General features: G+C 38.1%; 1 protein-coding gene across 4 annotated transcripts in view; it reads left to right on the top strand.

Moving 5' to 3' along the window:
• LOC107588678 (ras and Rab interactor 2-like) overlaps positions 1 to 14,228 on the top strand; it is a 47,141-nt gene that overhangs the window by 21,259 nt on the left and 11,654 nt on the right. For 3 of the 4 annotated variants that reach the window (XM_016276886.1, XM_016276885.1, XM_016276888.1), the window contains 5 exons: positions 529 to 620; positions 4,708 to 5,967; positions 12,952 to 13,260; positions 13,367 to 13,498; positions 13,627 to 13,790. In XM_016276886.1, the coding sequence (XP_016132372.1) occupies positions 529 to 620; positions 4,708 to 5,967; positions 12,952 to 13,260; positions 13,367 to 13,498; positions 13,627 to 13,790 (1,957 nt within the window). Of the gene's footprint in view, positions 1 to 528; positions 621 to 1,242; positions 1,335 to 4,707; positions 5,968 to 12,951; positions 13,261 to 13,366; positions 13,499 to 13,626; positions 13,791 to 14,228 lie in introns of all 4 variants that reach the window. The other variant, XM_016276887.1, reaches the window with a different exon arrangement.

The following is a 14,228-nucleotide window of genomic DNA, read 5'->3' as shown; positions in this document are numbered from 1 at the left end:
AAAATGTTTGTGGTAAAGTAAAACCAGATGATGCTGTTTCAGCTGCATTCCAGTGCTGAAGACCAACACGGATAATAACAGGAAGGAAGGGTCTGACTAGAGTGGCCTCTTTTTGCTTGGAAAAAAAACAAAAACAGAATGTAGATAAAGTTATTCTGTCTTAACATGTTTACATAGTTAGAGTTCACCCATATATACTAAGTTCTGTAACTAAGAGGTTTGTGAGACGTAACAAATCCATGCAAGGTCTGTGTCAATGCCACGCAGAAAAGTCAGTGGATAAACACAGCCCTCTCTCTGCCAAACTCAACCACATGCTCTGATTAACAGCTATTTCTCTCTCTCTTTCTCTCTCTCTCTCTAAGTCTGACTCATTCTTTCTTTTCTTCTCTCCACGAGTGCACACAGCAACTCTCAGCTCGGATATTCTTGCTGATTAGTTTTTAGTATTTGTCGTCACTCTAACAGTCTTTTGAAGCATTTCTGTAATGTTTTTAGCATTTCTCAACATTCATCTGTTCACTTTAGGGACGTTCTGCCCTTCACACTGAAGCTGCCTGAGGCCATTTCAGCTGCAAAGACCCCTAAAGATCTGGAGGAGGTGGCTCACTTAGGAAGAGGTGAGTTTTCTTCCCCATGCATGAATGTTTGCTTTCCAGAGTTTTACTGAGCTTAACTGCTAACTGGTGAGTTTCAGCATTACTCACCCAGACAACATAACTACTCCTCTAATGACCCTCAACTTTTTATCTGTTTATTGTATGTCTGTGTGAGTGTGTGTGTGTACTGTAAACCTAATGCAGATGTTGTTTGCATTTCATCTTAAATTCTGGTCAGAGTTTTATTGGCAGTCAGTGTATCAGTTTATTCGTTGTTGAGCATTCAGCAGTTTGACATGGTTGAAGCATATACTAAGTTCTGTAACTAAGAGGTTTGTGAGACGTAACAAATCCATGCAAGGTCTGTGTCAATGCCACGCAGAAAAGTCAGTGGATAAACACAGCCCTCTCTCTGCCAAACTCAACCACATGCTCTGATTAACAGCTATTTCTCTCTCTCTTTCTCTCTCTCTCTCTAAGTCTGACTCATTCTTTCTTTTCTTCTCTCCACGAGTGCACACAGCAACTCTCAGCTCGGATATTCTTGCTGTTTAGTTTTTAGTATTTGTCGTCACTCTAACAGTCTTTTGAAGCATTTCTGTAATGTTTTTAGCATTTCTCAACATTCATCTGTTCACTTTAGGGACGTTCTGCCCTTCACACTGAAGCTGCCCGAGGCCATTTCAGCTGCAAAGACCCCTAAAGATCTGGAGGAGGTGGCTCACTTAGGAAGAGGTGAGTTTTCTTCCCCATGCATGAATGTTTGCTTTCCAGAGTTTTACTGAGCTTAACTGCTAACTGGTGAGTTTCAGCATTACTCACCCAGACAACATAACTACTCCTCTAATGACCCTCAACTTTTTATCTGTTTATTGTATGTCTGTGTGAGTGTGTGTGTGTACTGTAAACCTAATGCAGATGTTGTTTGCATTTCATCTTAAATTCTGGTCAGAGTTTTATTGGCAGTCAGTGTATCAGTTTATTCGTTGTTGAGCATTCAGCAGTTTGACATGGTTGAAGCATTTCTTTTTACAATTAAACCCCAACTCTAAAACGTTAAGACAAAATGCACAGCAGAAGGGATACACATTTTTAAATTCTTGCCCATAATAATAAATTGCTAATTATTTTCATGTTGGCCAATAACCAATTAATGGCCAATATTAAAATTCTGTACTGTTTTCTTTAATGTATGTTCTTTTTGACGTTTGCTCCAGATTCAGTTTAACAGTTATTAGATTATTAGTGTTTTGTTCAAGATTAAATTTAAGTGAGTGTTAACATCAAAGGAAATCTAAATGTAATTTGAGGAAATATGAACAATTAAATATCCAATACAGGCCGATATCCATTATGATATTCGCATTTTGTGCATCCCTAATAAACGGTAGACTAAGAGAAGGTAACAAATTCAACATAACTTTACACATAGTAAGTCTTTCCATCTTTTTTATTGTTTTTTACAGGCTGTATGTAGACATGCTGATGAACATGTTGGATTTGTAGTGCGACAATATCCGGCATGTTGTGAAGAACATAAGTCAGATATGTCCTGGAGCATTGACTATACAGGTGTTACTGTGCCAGCAAACACACGACAGCATTCGACACGTGGCATTTAACAAACACCTCATGTGGCCGACATATGAAGATGATGAGATGTTGACTAGGTGAAATTGACCACAGATGTGTTTGACGCTAGTAAATGTCTCTGTCAAACAGAGATCTACCTGTGTGCTTTGTGTCTGATTCAGACTACATGTTGTAATTTTGCACCTTACTTGACGTATGTGAGGTACAACATTCATGTACTGAGACGTATGAAATCTTAAACACAAAACTGTTGTGGTTATGTTTCTCAGCAGAGATAATGAGGTTCATTACAAAATAAAATTATCCCTGTAGCTTTATTTAATTATATGGTGGATGGAATGGTTTGACTTGAGGTAAAAAGCTCCACATTTTATTTTAGAAATACTTTTTTTCATAGATCATAATCTAAAACAAGTAAATGACTTGTTTAGGGACACGTTTTAATCTAAGCGTTGTTGTTGTTTTTTTTAAAAAGAGAAATAAGATGAAGCTTTGAAACAGGATGATCTTTTATTTTTGTGAAATTACATACTTGAAATCTCAGAGGGGAACATAGGAAGACCATGCAGTCTGAATGGGATAGGTGAGACAGATAGTCAGTCTTGGCAGGTAGTGTATCTTCTCTTTTAAAGAATGCTACCTGTAATAATACGGTTAGACAGTAATGAATGCTGAAATGGCCGTGCAGAGTAAAGCTGAGAGCAGTGACGGGTGTGGTACCTCCATACTAGGATCATTTCCAAGAGAAACTCCACCAAGACAAAATTCCAGCTGTTCATTGACTGACTATAATGACTGGGACTATGAGAACTGAGGACAAGAGAATAGTTGAGAATAACAGCAAACGTGACCAAAGCTGTAAAACAAAATGTAGCGTTTTAAGTTTGTTTACAGAGAGTGAAAGAAAAAAGAGACAGAGGAGATAAAAGAATAGTACAATTGTAAACACAGGTGAGGTTTCCAGTTGTGCCACTCCTGCACAGGTGTCACTTCGGCAGAACTGATCTGAGTGACACAAACACTTCCCGCTCTTATCTCAGTTAAGAGATGGCTGAGACTTATCCAGAAACAAAATAAAAACAAAAAGTTTTATAGTGATCAGATTTCCTGTCACACCTACAGTATATTTCTGTTTTAGCTTTCTTGACAATTTTGGTATTGCAGCACTTTATATGTCACTGTCACCTTAAATCGCTTGAGTTAAATATTGCGCTTCAGATTAATGAGTCTGATAAATAAACAAATGTGAATATTTTCCTTGTCTTTATAAACGTAACATGTCTGTAGAAAAAAGGGCATGTTCGTTTTCCTCATGACCATAGATGTCACTAAATCCCGTCTCAGCACATTTATTGAATGGTTATGATTTTTATTTCAATATTTAATCAGACCATCAACATTTGTGTGATTTATTCCAGTCAATTATTATTATTATTCATGTGCCACTGGGACACTGGGCAAGTAATTACATTTTTTGACAATTTCATCTGCTGGTTTGACAACAGTTTTGTTCTAAACTTAATTGGCAATTATTTCACGTTACCTTAAAAATATATTAAATTATGCATCAATCTGTTTAAGCTAAACGTTATTCCAAAAATGCTACAGTTTATTAGTAAAATGAGTTCACACATTATTCTTAAGGGGCACAGCTTCCCTTGTTGTTTATTGATTTTTATATCTTTTATATTTGATATCTATAGTTATAGTGTTGATTCCCAAAAACTGGAACATGATCAAAGTAAAAAGTATTCGTTTTCTGAAAATGCAAGATCACATAACAAAGAAACAAAGAAAAGTCACTCTCTTGTATTGCATCACATGAAAACATTTGAAGGGGTGGCGTTTAGTATGAACGAGTGCGCTGTAAGAGAGGAGGAACAGAGAGCTGCAGTGCCTGTCCTCTTCCCACCTCCTCATCAGCATGCATGACTCACACCATTCACTGTGTGGGTATCAGCACTACTCTACCACTCACAACTCAGACAGCAGAGTCGCTGCATGAAGTGGAGACGTGTAAACTTTTGTGCTCAAACTATTTACAAGCAGTCTGAAGAGAAGACTTGAAGATTAGTAGCGTAAGTTTAATTCTCCTGTTCTTATTTGTTTCAGGATTTGTTTTGCTCACTTCAGTGTTTTTTCCCTTAGTTTCTGTCATGGAATTTTGTGGTTTTGTGTTTGCGCACACTATATTATTTTAGTGTGTTCAGTATGCCAGTCCTTGAACTTGTAGGATAAGCCTTTCAGAAGCATTACCTAGAGTGTGCTGATATTCTTCAGATTTTCTGTCAATCACTTGAAATTGTAGCTTGATATCTGGAATTCTTTTAAATTACTTCCTCTTTTATTTGTTTGTTCTGTAATACTCTTCTGTGATTGTGTGAAAAGTATGATTCAGCTGTCTTATAGTTAAGTTATAGTTAGTTCTTAGTTGAGAATTTTAGTATCTTTATTTTTTTTCAATCAAAATTTAATGTTTTTTTTAATGGAGCCTCAATGTGTTGTCTTCATGCAGGTTTCTGGGATTCTGTACTGTGCAATAAGAGGAAGTCTTCTGTGTCTGGGGAGACTGTGTGTGAAATTTCACAACAGAGACTGAAACAGTGGTTATCCCCAAGCATTCCGGCCATCCCATTCACACGGACCCCTTCTGAACTTGAATGCAGTCAATCCAACGGAGCGCTGTGCTTCATCAATCCCCTCTTCCTGCAGACACACCAAACTAACCCTTCACCTAAAAAGCAAGAATCATCCCCGGGCAACGCAGATCGCCAGATCAGGGAAGACAGCATCTTTTGCCGTGCAAAAAGCACGCAAAACAAATCACACGCAAGTGTGAGTAGATCCAAGAGCGAGAGATCCCCGCCACCTCGGCCCCCACCTCCCCGCTTTGCCTCCGGCAGATCAGCAGTTCTTCGTAAACAGAAGACCATGCCTGAGACAGTCTGTTGGATCAAAACGCCTCAGGAAAAGAGCAGCCTTCTGGGGAGGTTGGGATCATCCTTCAGTTCCTTATCACCCTCATCCTCCCCACCCAAAAAGTTTAGTAAACCCATCCTGGTGCCCTCACCCCGCAGTAAGAATTCCTCCGGTCTGCTCGATGCAGACGGCCTCCGCTGCCACATGGCCCTGGATGACCAGACCATTGAGGAAGCCGTGTCTTGGAGCTTGGCCAAGCTGTCCTCACGCAACTCTACCGCTCTGGAGAACGGCAGCCCTGCAGATGAACGCTGCTCCACCGGACGAGAGCGTCTGAGCGATATCAGCATCTCCACTTCATCCTCAGACTCTCTCGACTTCACCCACGGCTTCCCACTGCCCATGGAGGCCAGTCCCTCCAGAACCAAGAGGCCCACTGGTGACAGCAGCCTGGAGGAGGAGGAAGAGGAAGAAGATGATGGCATCAACTTGGAGAGCGACCAGGAGGTGCCACCACCCTTCAAGTCAAAGAAGCAGAATGGCGCTGGTACGTTCGTGCTGCCGCGTGCATTGAGAGGACAATTGCGCAAGATGAGCAGTGTTCTCAATTCTTTGATGACGCCCGAGAAGAGAGCCATTCGGAAGATTGTCGAGCAATCCAGGGATAAAGGGACTTACTTTGGCTGCTTGGTGCAGGACTACGTGAGCTTCTTGCAGGAGAACCGCGGCTGCCACACATCAGGCTTGGACCTGCTGCAGACTCTCAGGCAGTTCATGACTCAGATGAAGTCCTACCTGCTGCAGAGCTCAGAGCTTGACCCGCCAATTGAGTCCCTTATCCCGGAGGATCAAATAGGTAAGGCTTCCTTCCTTCAGTAAAACTTTTCCGTGCTAGGAAAGGGAAATTGAATTGTTGCTCTGGTGCCAATAATTATACAAAGGAAGTAGGGGTATGCAACATGTATTTTCTATGATAATACGTGTTATAATAGGTGTTTTAATGATGTGCAAGCTTACATTATCAAGTATGTCATATGTTTAGGGCATCAGCTATATACATACTAGACTGTAGCTGCAAACTGTCCATCTAAGTTGTTTTAATGAAAGGCAACTAATGAAATACCTAGCTGAATCAAGTTCCAGTGAGCAGTAAGCACTGATGTGATTTTTTCTTGCCACATGAGCACATTATGTCATTCTTGCAGTGATACCTTTGGCCCTGACCCAAATGCCACCATAAGCCCTTGCGGCTTTCTTCCGAGTCCACACTTTGTGTTGTAATCCTTCATATACTATAGAATAGTAGTCTGTTGTGGAGCCAGCAAAAGTGTGCATTGATGCTGCAAAGGGGAACTTTGTGTTCTCAAAATTACAAATGGGATATTTTACAGTCTCATGGACTTAACAAGTATGCAGCAGCCATCGCAAGAGCACAAGTACAAATCAAATGTGCCATTTGGGGCTGTGCCAATGATTACTAAACACACTAAATTGACACTTCTCTGCAGTATTAAGGCAATTAATGATCTTGTCAATATTAATTAACTTACTCTCAATGCAGAGGATGAGATAAATTAATATTTGCACTGACTATTGGTAAACAGACATTTTAACTGACATTTTAACTGTTAAACAGATTAATGCAGCGATAATGCAATTATTTAAGGACTGAGCTCATATTCTATAAACTGTGTACAATGGGATTGCCAACATATTCGTGAATTCGTTATGTTTTTGCATTAGTGAACTATTAAGAATGGTCAGCTGTGCATCAGAATATTGCTCGTTTTAAGGGGTTGTAGGATGGAAAAGTGACATTGAGAAAAGCCCAAGGCTGTTTTGTGGTTAAGAAACATTGGAAGTGAGTCTCTCAGGCTGAGGGTGCCTAGACAGACTGTTTCTAATCAAAACCTTCCTGAAAAATAAGGCACCGCTCTGTCTCCATTGACACTGACTTACAAGGACCCTGCGGCCCACTGCTCATGGCACAACAAATATGATTAAACTGTAAAATATGTGTGGAAACCAACAAATACACCATAAGAAATAAATGCTAAGGGTTAAACTTGTGAGTGTGTGTCGATGAGACAAAACTCTCGTGCCCGTTTATCTCGGCCTGGAGGCATTTTACTCAGCGTGAGCGGCACACACAAGGCACATTGAGCTGAGATGTACACTGGCATATTCATGTGTGGGCGGAGATCCATTAGTATGGCTTTGTATAACTGGCCACACGTCTTTCACAGTCAGTAACAAGCAATTATATACTTTATACAATGACACACTAACTGTAAAAGCCCACTAGATAGACATGCTAAAGCAGTTTAGTTATCATGAAATTGGTTCAGGTTAACATGGATAGTATGTTGGATGATTTTCAGCTCAGCTGGATTTTGTTTTGGTTCTCCAGGAAATTTGCATCATCCATCGCCCTGAGCATCCTCCTCTTTGTCTCTCTCTCACGAGTTGTAAACAAAGTCCTGCTCTGCTATGTGTTTTAACTTTCCAGATGTTCCCAGAACGAACTTCAGCCAAATGAGCCAGTGTCTCCAATATAGCTCTTCTACGATCCACCGTAACCCCTCCTGCTTGTTGATTCAGGCATTGAGTATGTGGGTGTCAGGCAAGAATGTAGAGAAAAGGCTCTTGTTCAGAGCTCCTAACCTGATGCAGCTGCCTATGTGTATTGGCAGGTTTTGTTATGTTCGTGTTGTGTTTAAACAAGCCCAGCACAATAAGGGCTGTAGCTATGAGATTATGCCTCCAAAGAGAGAAATCCTATTCTGCGACTTAAAAACAACAAGCTTGAATGCACAGATAATGACCTTTGACATTAATGTCACCCTCTATTTTTAAATAGAGATTAAGTCAGTGTTACAGCTCTCTTCACTCATTTTTGAGTCATAACAGGATTAAGACACTCTGTTTTATCGAGATGTATCTGGAAAGACGTATTGTTGCTCATTCAGGCCAAGGCTCTATTCTGAGTACTTCCTTAAAAACACGTCTGAGAGTAGAGATTCATTTTGAAGTTATCATTCATTTTCCTGAAAGACTTCATTTACTTGGAGGGGTCAATAGACTATGAGGGGGATTTTATTTGCTGTTTGTCTGGTTTAGTTTGTGTGTGCCTTTTGTTCTGTGCTGTGACGTACTTTATGGCCTTGTCTCCTAACTCGTCGAGCACTAGTATGTACTTCTTGTGTGGGTAGCATCAGTGGATTCACTTCTCCTGTCATTGCGGCTTCATTTTCCAGTCTGCAGTGTAGACACGGAGCGTGAGAGACAGAAAGAGCACTATGTAGGAGCAAAGCTGAGGAGGACAGGAGATTGTTTTGAAGGGGATGTTAACAAGCCTTGGAAGATAGCCTTTCAAGTAGAGGTGGCCTTGACGGATGAGTGTTTCTAATTTGAGCCACATTTCCTGTTGTCCTGATATCCAATGACTAGGGGTGTGACGAGGCACTTATCCCACGAGACGAGACGAGAAACGAGACTGGGTTCACAAGAACGAGACGAGATGAGATTTTTTTACTTTTTTAAAGAAATCCTCAATGATGAAATATATAGGGGAAAATAGTCTTTTATTCAACTGAAAAACATAAAATGCAAAAAAGTAGGTGCATTTTGAAATCAACTTGTACTTTATGAAATTAAACATCTATTTTAATAAAGGCTTAGGGATAGTTAGAGGGCTCTATGAATTCCGTTTTATTTTTTCCTAAATTCAGTTTTATTTTTTTCCAAATTCAGTTTTTTTCATTTTAATTTTTCTCGACTCCTTTTTAATAGTTAAATTAAATTATATTAATTAAAAAGCATGTCTAATTAATTCAAATCATTAACTTATACATTTTCACATCAATTTATTAAAAGTTTAACAAAAATTACATGTTTAGGGCCCTATGAAATGTTTTTATTTTTTCTCACCATATTATTTATTGTTACCAAATTCTGTGTTTTAGCATGTCTAATTATTTGAATGTATAAAACAACTTAATTTATTCTTTTTTTTCTTAAAGTAGCCTTATGATTTTTTTTTCCCCTCAGAGATTCTGTGTTGTTTATTTACATTTTTCTGGTTATCAAATTAAGGCATAAAATATTAATTTATAATTTATCTTTTAATTATTGAAAATTAAGCAAACAAGATTTTTTGGCAAACAAAGGGGATTTACTATTAAAATAAAACATGGAAGAAATATTTTGTGTGATTATTCCTTAAAAAATTATGTTTGTTTCATTTTAGTAGTAGTAGTAGTAATAGGCTATATACATTCTACTGAAAAATAGTTATAGGCACAATGTCTTCAAATCAAACCGGACTTTTATTTTGATGGGTTGCCGTGAATACCTTTACAGTTCTATGTATGTGATATGACTCTAGTTTTACTCAAATCAAACGCTAAAATGCTCATGAAGTGACTCTCAGAGCAGTTCTGGAGATGTTGCTCATGTGTTTACGTCCTCATTTAGTGAGACGGTAGACGCTGAAATCACCGCAAGTGTCACGCGCGCTTCAGTGTGTGTGTAGTAAATGAAACCGCGCGTCCGTGCCATTCATTAACAGAGACAGGCAGAACATGCAGGATACATATTTAAATTGACTTTTGCGGCTTAATATTTACAGATACTAGTCCATATCGTGTAATGACCTACTTTTGATTAATTTTATTCATCCTTGTGTTTTTGACCAATATGACCTTTCAGTGTTTCCCCCAAGTTTACGGCTTTTGATTTTTTTCCGTTTAAATTTTTCTGGACTCCTTGTTAATGGTTAAATTACATTTCATTAATCAAAAAACATGTTTTAGGGCCCTATGAAATGTTTTATTTTTTCCAACCTTATGTTTTATTGTTACCAAATTCTGTGTTTTAGCATGTCTAATTATTTGAATGTATAAAACAACTTAATTTATTCTTTTTTTTCTTAAAGTAGCCTTATGATTTTTTTTTCCCCTCAGAGATTCTGTGTTGTTTATTTACATTTTTCTGGTTATCAAATTAAGGCATAAAATATTAATTTATAATTTATCTTTTAATTATTGAAAATTAAGCAAACAAGATTTTTTGGCAAACAAAGTGGATTTACTATTAAAATAAAACATGGAAGAAATATTTTGTGTGATTATTCCTTAAAAAATTATGTTTGTTTCATTTTAGTAGTAGTAGTAGTAATAGGCTATATACATTCTACTGAAAAATAGTTATAGGCACAATGTCTTCAAATCAAACCGGACTTTTATTTTGATGGGTTGCCGTGAATACCTTTACAGTTCTATGTATGTGATATGACTCTAGTTTTACTCAAATCAAACGCTAAAATGCTCATGAAGTGACTCTCAGAGCAGTTCTGGAGATGTTGCTCATGTGTTTACGTCCTCATTTAGTGAGACGGTAGACGCTGAAATCACCGCAAGTGTCACGCGCGCTTCAGTGTGTGTGTAGTAAATGAAACCGCGCGTCCGTGCCATTCATTAACAGAGACAGGCAGAACATGCAGGATACATATTTAAATTGACTTTTGCGGCTTAATATTTACAGATACTAGTCCATATCGTGTAATGACCTACTTTTGATTAATTCATTCAAAATTTGACAAATTCCGTGACATTCAGCGTTAAACTGTGAATTCTGTTTTTATGACTGGATAAAGACTACACTGTGTAATTTTCCCGCTTATCATGAGGCCACTTGCCTGATGTAACATAAAATATCTTACATACCACCACTTGTGAATGAGCCAGTGTAATGCAAATATATCTGAAAGGTCTGTGTGAGGATATCGTCACGTTCTCGACACATCGGATCTCACGAGATCTCGTGACAATATTAATATTAAATTTTATAAATTAAATCAAATCAAATATTATATTACATAACTAACATCTGTACCCTTCCCAATTCCTTCGCTTCCACTGCATCTGCGGTTCTTCCACAGAATAAAGCAAACCTGTTCAGTTTCTCTAAATCTTTGGCTCTGTGCTGCCCTTCATTAGCAGAACTCTCTGCATTACTCACAAAAGTGAGAGGAGCCTTGCTTATTTACCGAGCTGTCTGCTCTCTCTTGGGACTGACAACCATGTAAACACATTTTGCAACTCAGCTGAATCTGTTAAAGTGATGTCAGACTCAGAGCTAAAGTCAGACCTCTAGAAAACCCTAATGTAAGGCACAATGACTATGACTGGCTGTTTATTAGTTATGCTTCTGATGGATGATTTCTTGTGAATGGAGGGGGAGTTGCTGTAGCCTTGACCGGTTAAAGCTGCTATTGTTGTGTACACTAGTTGATAACATTTGGCCCCATTGTGAGAACTGCCAACAAGCAACCTGTGTGTGTTTTTACTCTTTACTTTGAGATGATTTGGATCTCAAAACAGGTTTAGTTTACTTAATTTCTTAAAACAGGTTTGCCAAGCTGTTACGGTCACAAGCAGTTGAGTCATCCTCCTGACACACCTGATTAAGACAATTACGATAAATGAAGTGTAAACTGTCATGTTGATTCGAAATCATCTAGCATTTTGTGGATATCATGCACAGTGTTTTCCTAGGAAACAAATCGTTATGCTATTTATATTAGCTTAAAAACATATACCGTGTGATTTGCTATTATATATTTAAAAAAGTATAAAGTGCTGCCAAAGCATGTGTGTGTGTTGTCAGAGCACTTATTATGATGGTGTTGCTTTCCTCAGTGGTCCAGTGTGCTGACAGAAGCAGTGTTGTCAGCAGTTTCCAAAGCCCGATTAAACATTACATTCTGCTCTTCAGATCAGATGATTTTAGTTACGCATACACTTCTTCTAGTTTAGATGATTTTACAGTTTAGGTATCATTTCAAGCCCTGCTTGCACAATCAAAGTTACAAGACAAAACCTGTTGCATTGAGTCATATGTGAGCATACCAGAGACTCTGAGATGTGAGATACCAGAGATGTGCTGTCAGGAGACATTTTGTAAATGTTGAAGAGTTTTGGAAAAGCAGGTGTAAAAATACTATGAGCAGGTATTCCCCTTTAAAGCAGGAAATGGAACAAACCACGTCGTAGATCCCAGTCAATATACTCATTATCATAGTCCTTTCATCCACAAATAGACTTGCCCACAGACATTCTGTTCACTTTTTTAAGGGATTGTATGTTCCAAGTTTTTGTTTTTCTGTTCCTCTGCCTTCTATAGTTACTATTTCTGTTTTCAGAGTTCACCAAAACAAATTCCAAAACATATGTGGTGTAATTTGGATGTATTTTTTTTTTTTTTAGTTTTCAGAGTTCACCAAAACAAATTCCAAAACATATGTGGTGTAATTTGGATGTATTTTTATTTTTTTTTAATCAGACTGGATAACATGATCATCAAGTTAATATAAATGAAAAGAAAAAGAAAATGCTTTTATAGAAAGAGTCCATTTAATTGGAAATACTTTTATCTATCTATTGTCAAAATATTTATATTTACAATAAATTATATAATTTATATAAATATTCATATTTATATATTTATTATTTTTATTTAAAATACTTTTAGAGGATTATGTGACGCTGAAGACTGGAATAGTGGCTGCTGAGAATTCAGCATTGCCATCACAAAAATAAATAGCTTTTAAAATATATTAAATTACAACTGTGATGTTTCGCTATATTTGCTATAACAAATAAATGCAGCCTTAAGCAACTGAACCATTAAATGATGATTTCTATTTTAACAATATTTACAATATTTAAAAAAAAAAACCTCCATTAACTGCATTTAGCTTTATCCTGTTACCTATTTATATGCAATTATTCTAATTATTTCTATACAATTATTATATAACGTAATTTTTCCTCCATAGATCAGGTGATGGAGAAAGCCATGCACAAGTGTGTGCTGAAGCCTCTGAAGCCTGTGATAGAGGCCGCTCTGCGGGACTTCCAGGTGAGCAGTGGGACTTGGCAGCAGCTGAAAGAGAATCTGGTTTTGGCCAAAGCCAAGCGGCCCCAGGAGATGGGTGTGGATGGAGCTCTGCCTCCTGACCCTGTGGCCATAGAGAAGATTCGCCACAAGTTCCACAACATGTGCAAGATGTACTCACCAGAGAAGAAAGTGTCTCTGCTTCTAAGTGTGTGCAAGCTTATCTACACCATAATGGAGAACAACTCAGGTACATGAGCGTGATGCATTTGTGTGAAATGCGTGAGTGTGACCATAATAATTTAGCATCATTTGATTTCAGTTCATGATTTCCATCTTTGTTCTAACAATGGCAGGGAGGATGTATGGTGCAGATGACTTCCTGCCCATGCTTACATATGTGATGGCCCAGTGTGACATGCCACAACTGGATGCTGAAATAGAGTACATGATGGAGTTACTGGACCCATCATTGCTTCATGGAGAAGGTACATTAGACCCCGGTTTCCACATATTCGTCACAAATACTGCGCGACTGCAATAACTGCTGAAGTTATTACATAATTTCATTGGGTATCAAACTTTTTTAATGTTCCAGTTTTTTATCTGATTGTAGGAGGCTATTACTTGACCAGTGCATATGGGGCAATGTCTCTCATCAAGAACTTCCAGGAGGACCAGGCAGCTCGTGTGCTGAGCTCTGAGACCCGTAACACGCTGCACCAGTGGCACCGTAGACGCACAACACAGCGAACCGCTCCATCTGTGGATGATTTCCAGGTAAATTCCCTATTAGACATGGTCATATAAGTTCTATACTCTCCTATTTTTCGTCCTTAAAACAATAGCAATTTAGGAACATAAATATATGTTCTTAACACTAGAACCGCCAGAGGTCGCTGTATACCTAAAAGCGCCAGCGGGTAAATTTTACCCACGCACATGGCAACTGTATTTATATGGCTAAAGAACATATTATTTCACTGTATTATTCCACTGTCTTCACAAAGAAGTGTCTAGAGTCATGCAATGATTATGTCTAGTCATCAACTATATTTATCCTGTTGTTTTATGTTCAAGACTTTTTAATGCAGGCTACACTAATCCATAACGGTCAGTTGCCTAAGCTAAAAACAAAAAAAAAGTCTGCACTGACAACGGAAATTAGTAGCCTAAATATTTGGGTGGTTTAATACAATGTCATTAATCAATATATTA

The sequence above is a fragment of the Sinocyclocheilus grahami genome, unplaced genomic scaffold (assembly GCF_001515645.1).
Source record: "Sinocyclocheilus grahami isolate Dianchi unplaced genomic scaffold, SAMN03320097.WGS_v1.1 scaffold106.1, whole genome shotgun sequence".
NCBI lineage: Eukaryota > Metazoa > Chordata > Actinopteri > Cypriniformes > Cyprinidae > Sinocyclocheilus > Sinocyclocheilus grahami.
The sequence above is the reverse complement of the archived record's forward strand: the minus strand, read 5'-3'. Positions and strand labels throughout refer to the sequence as shown.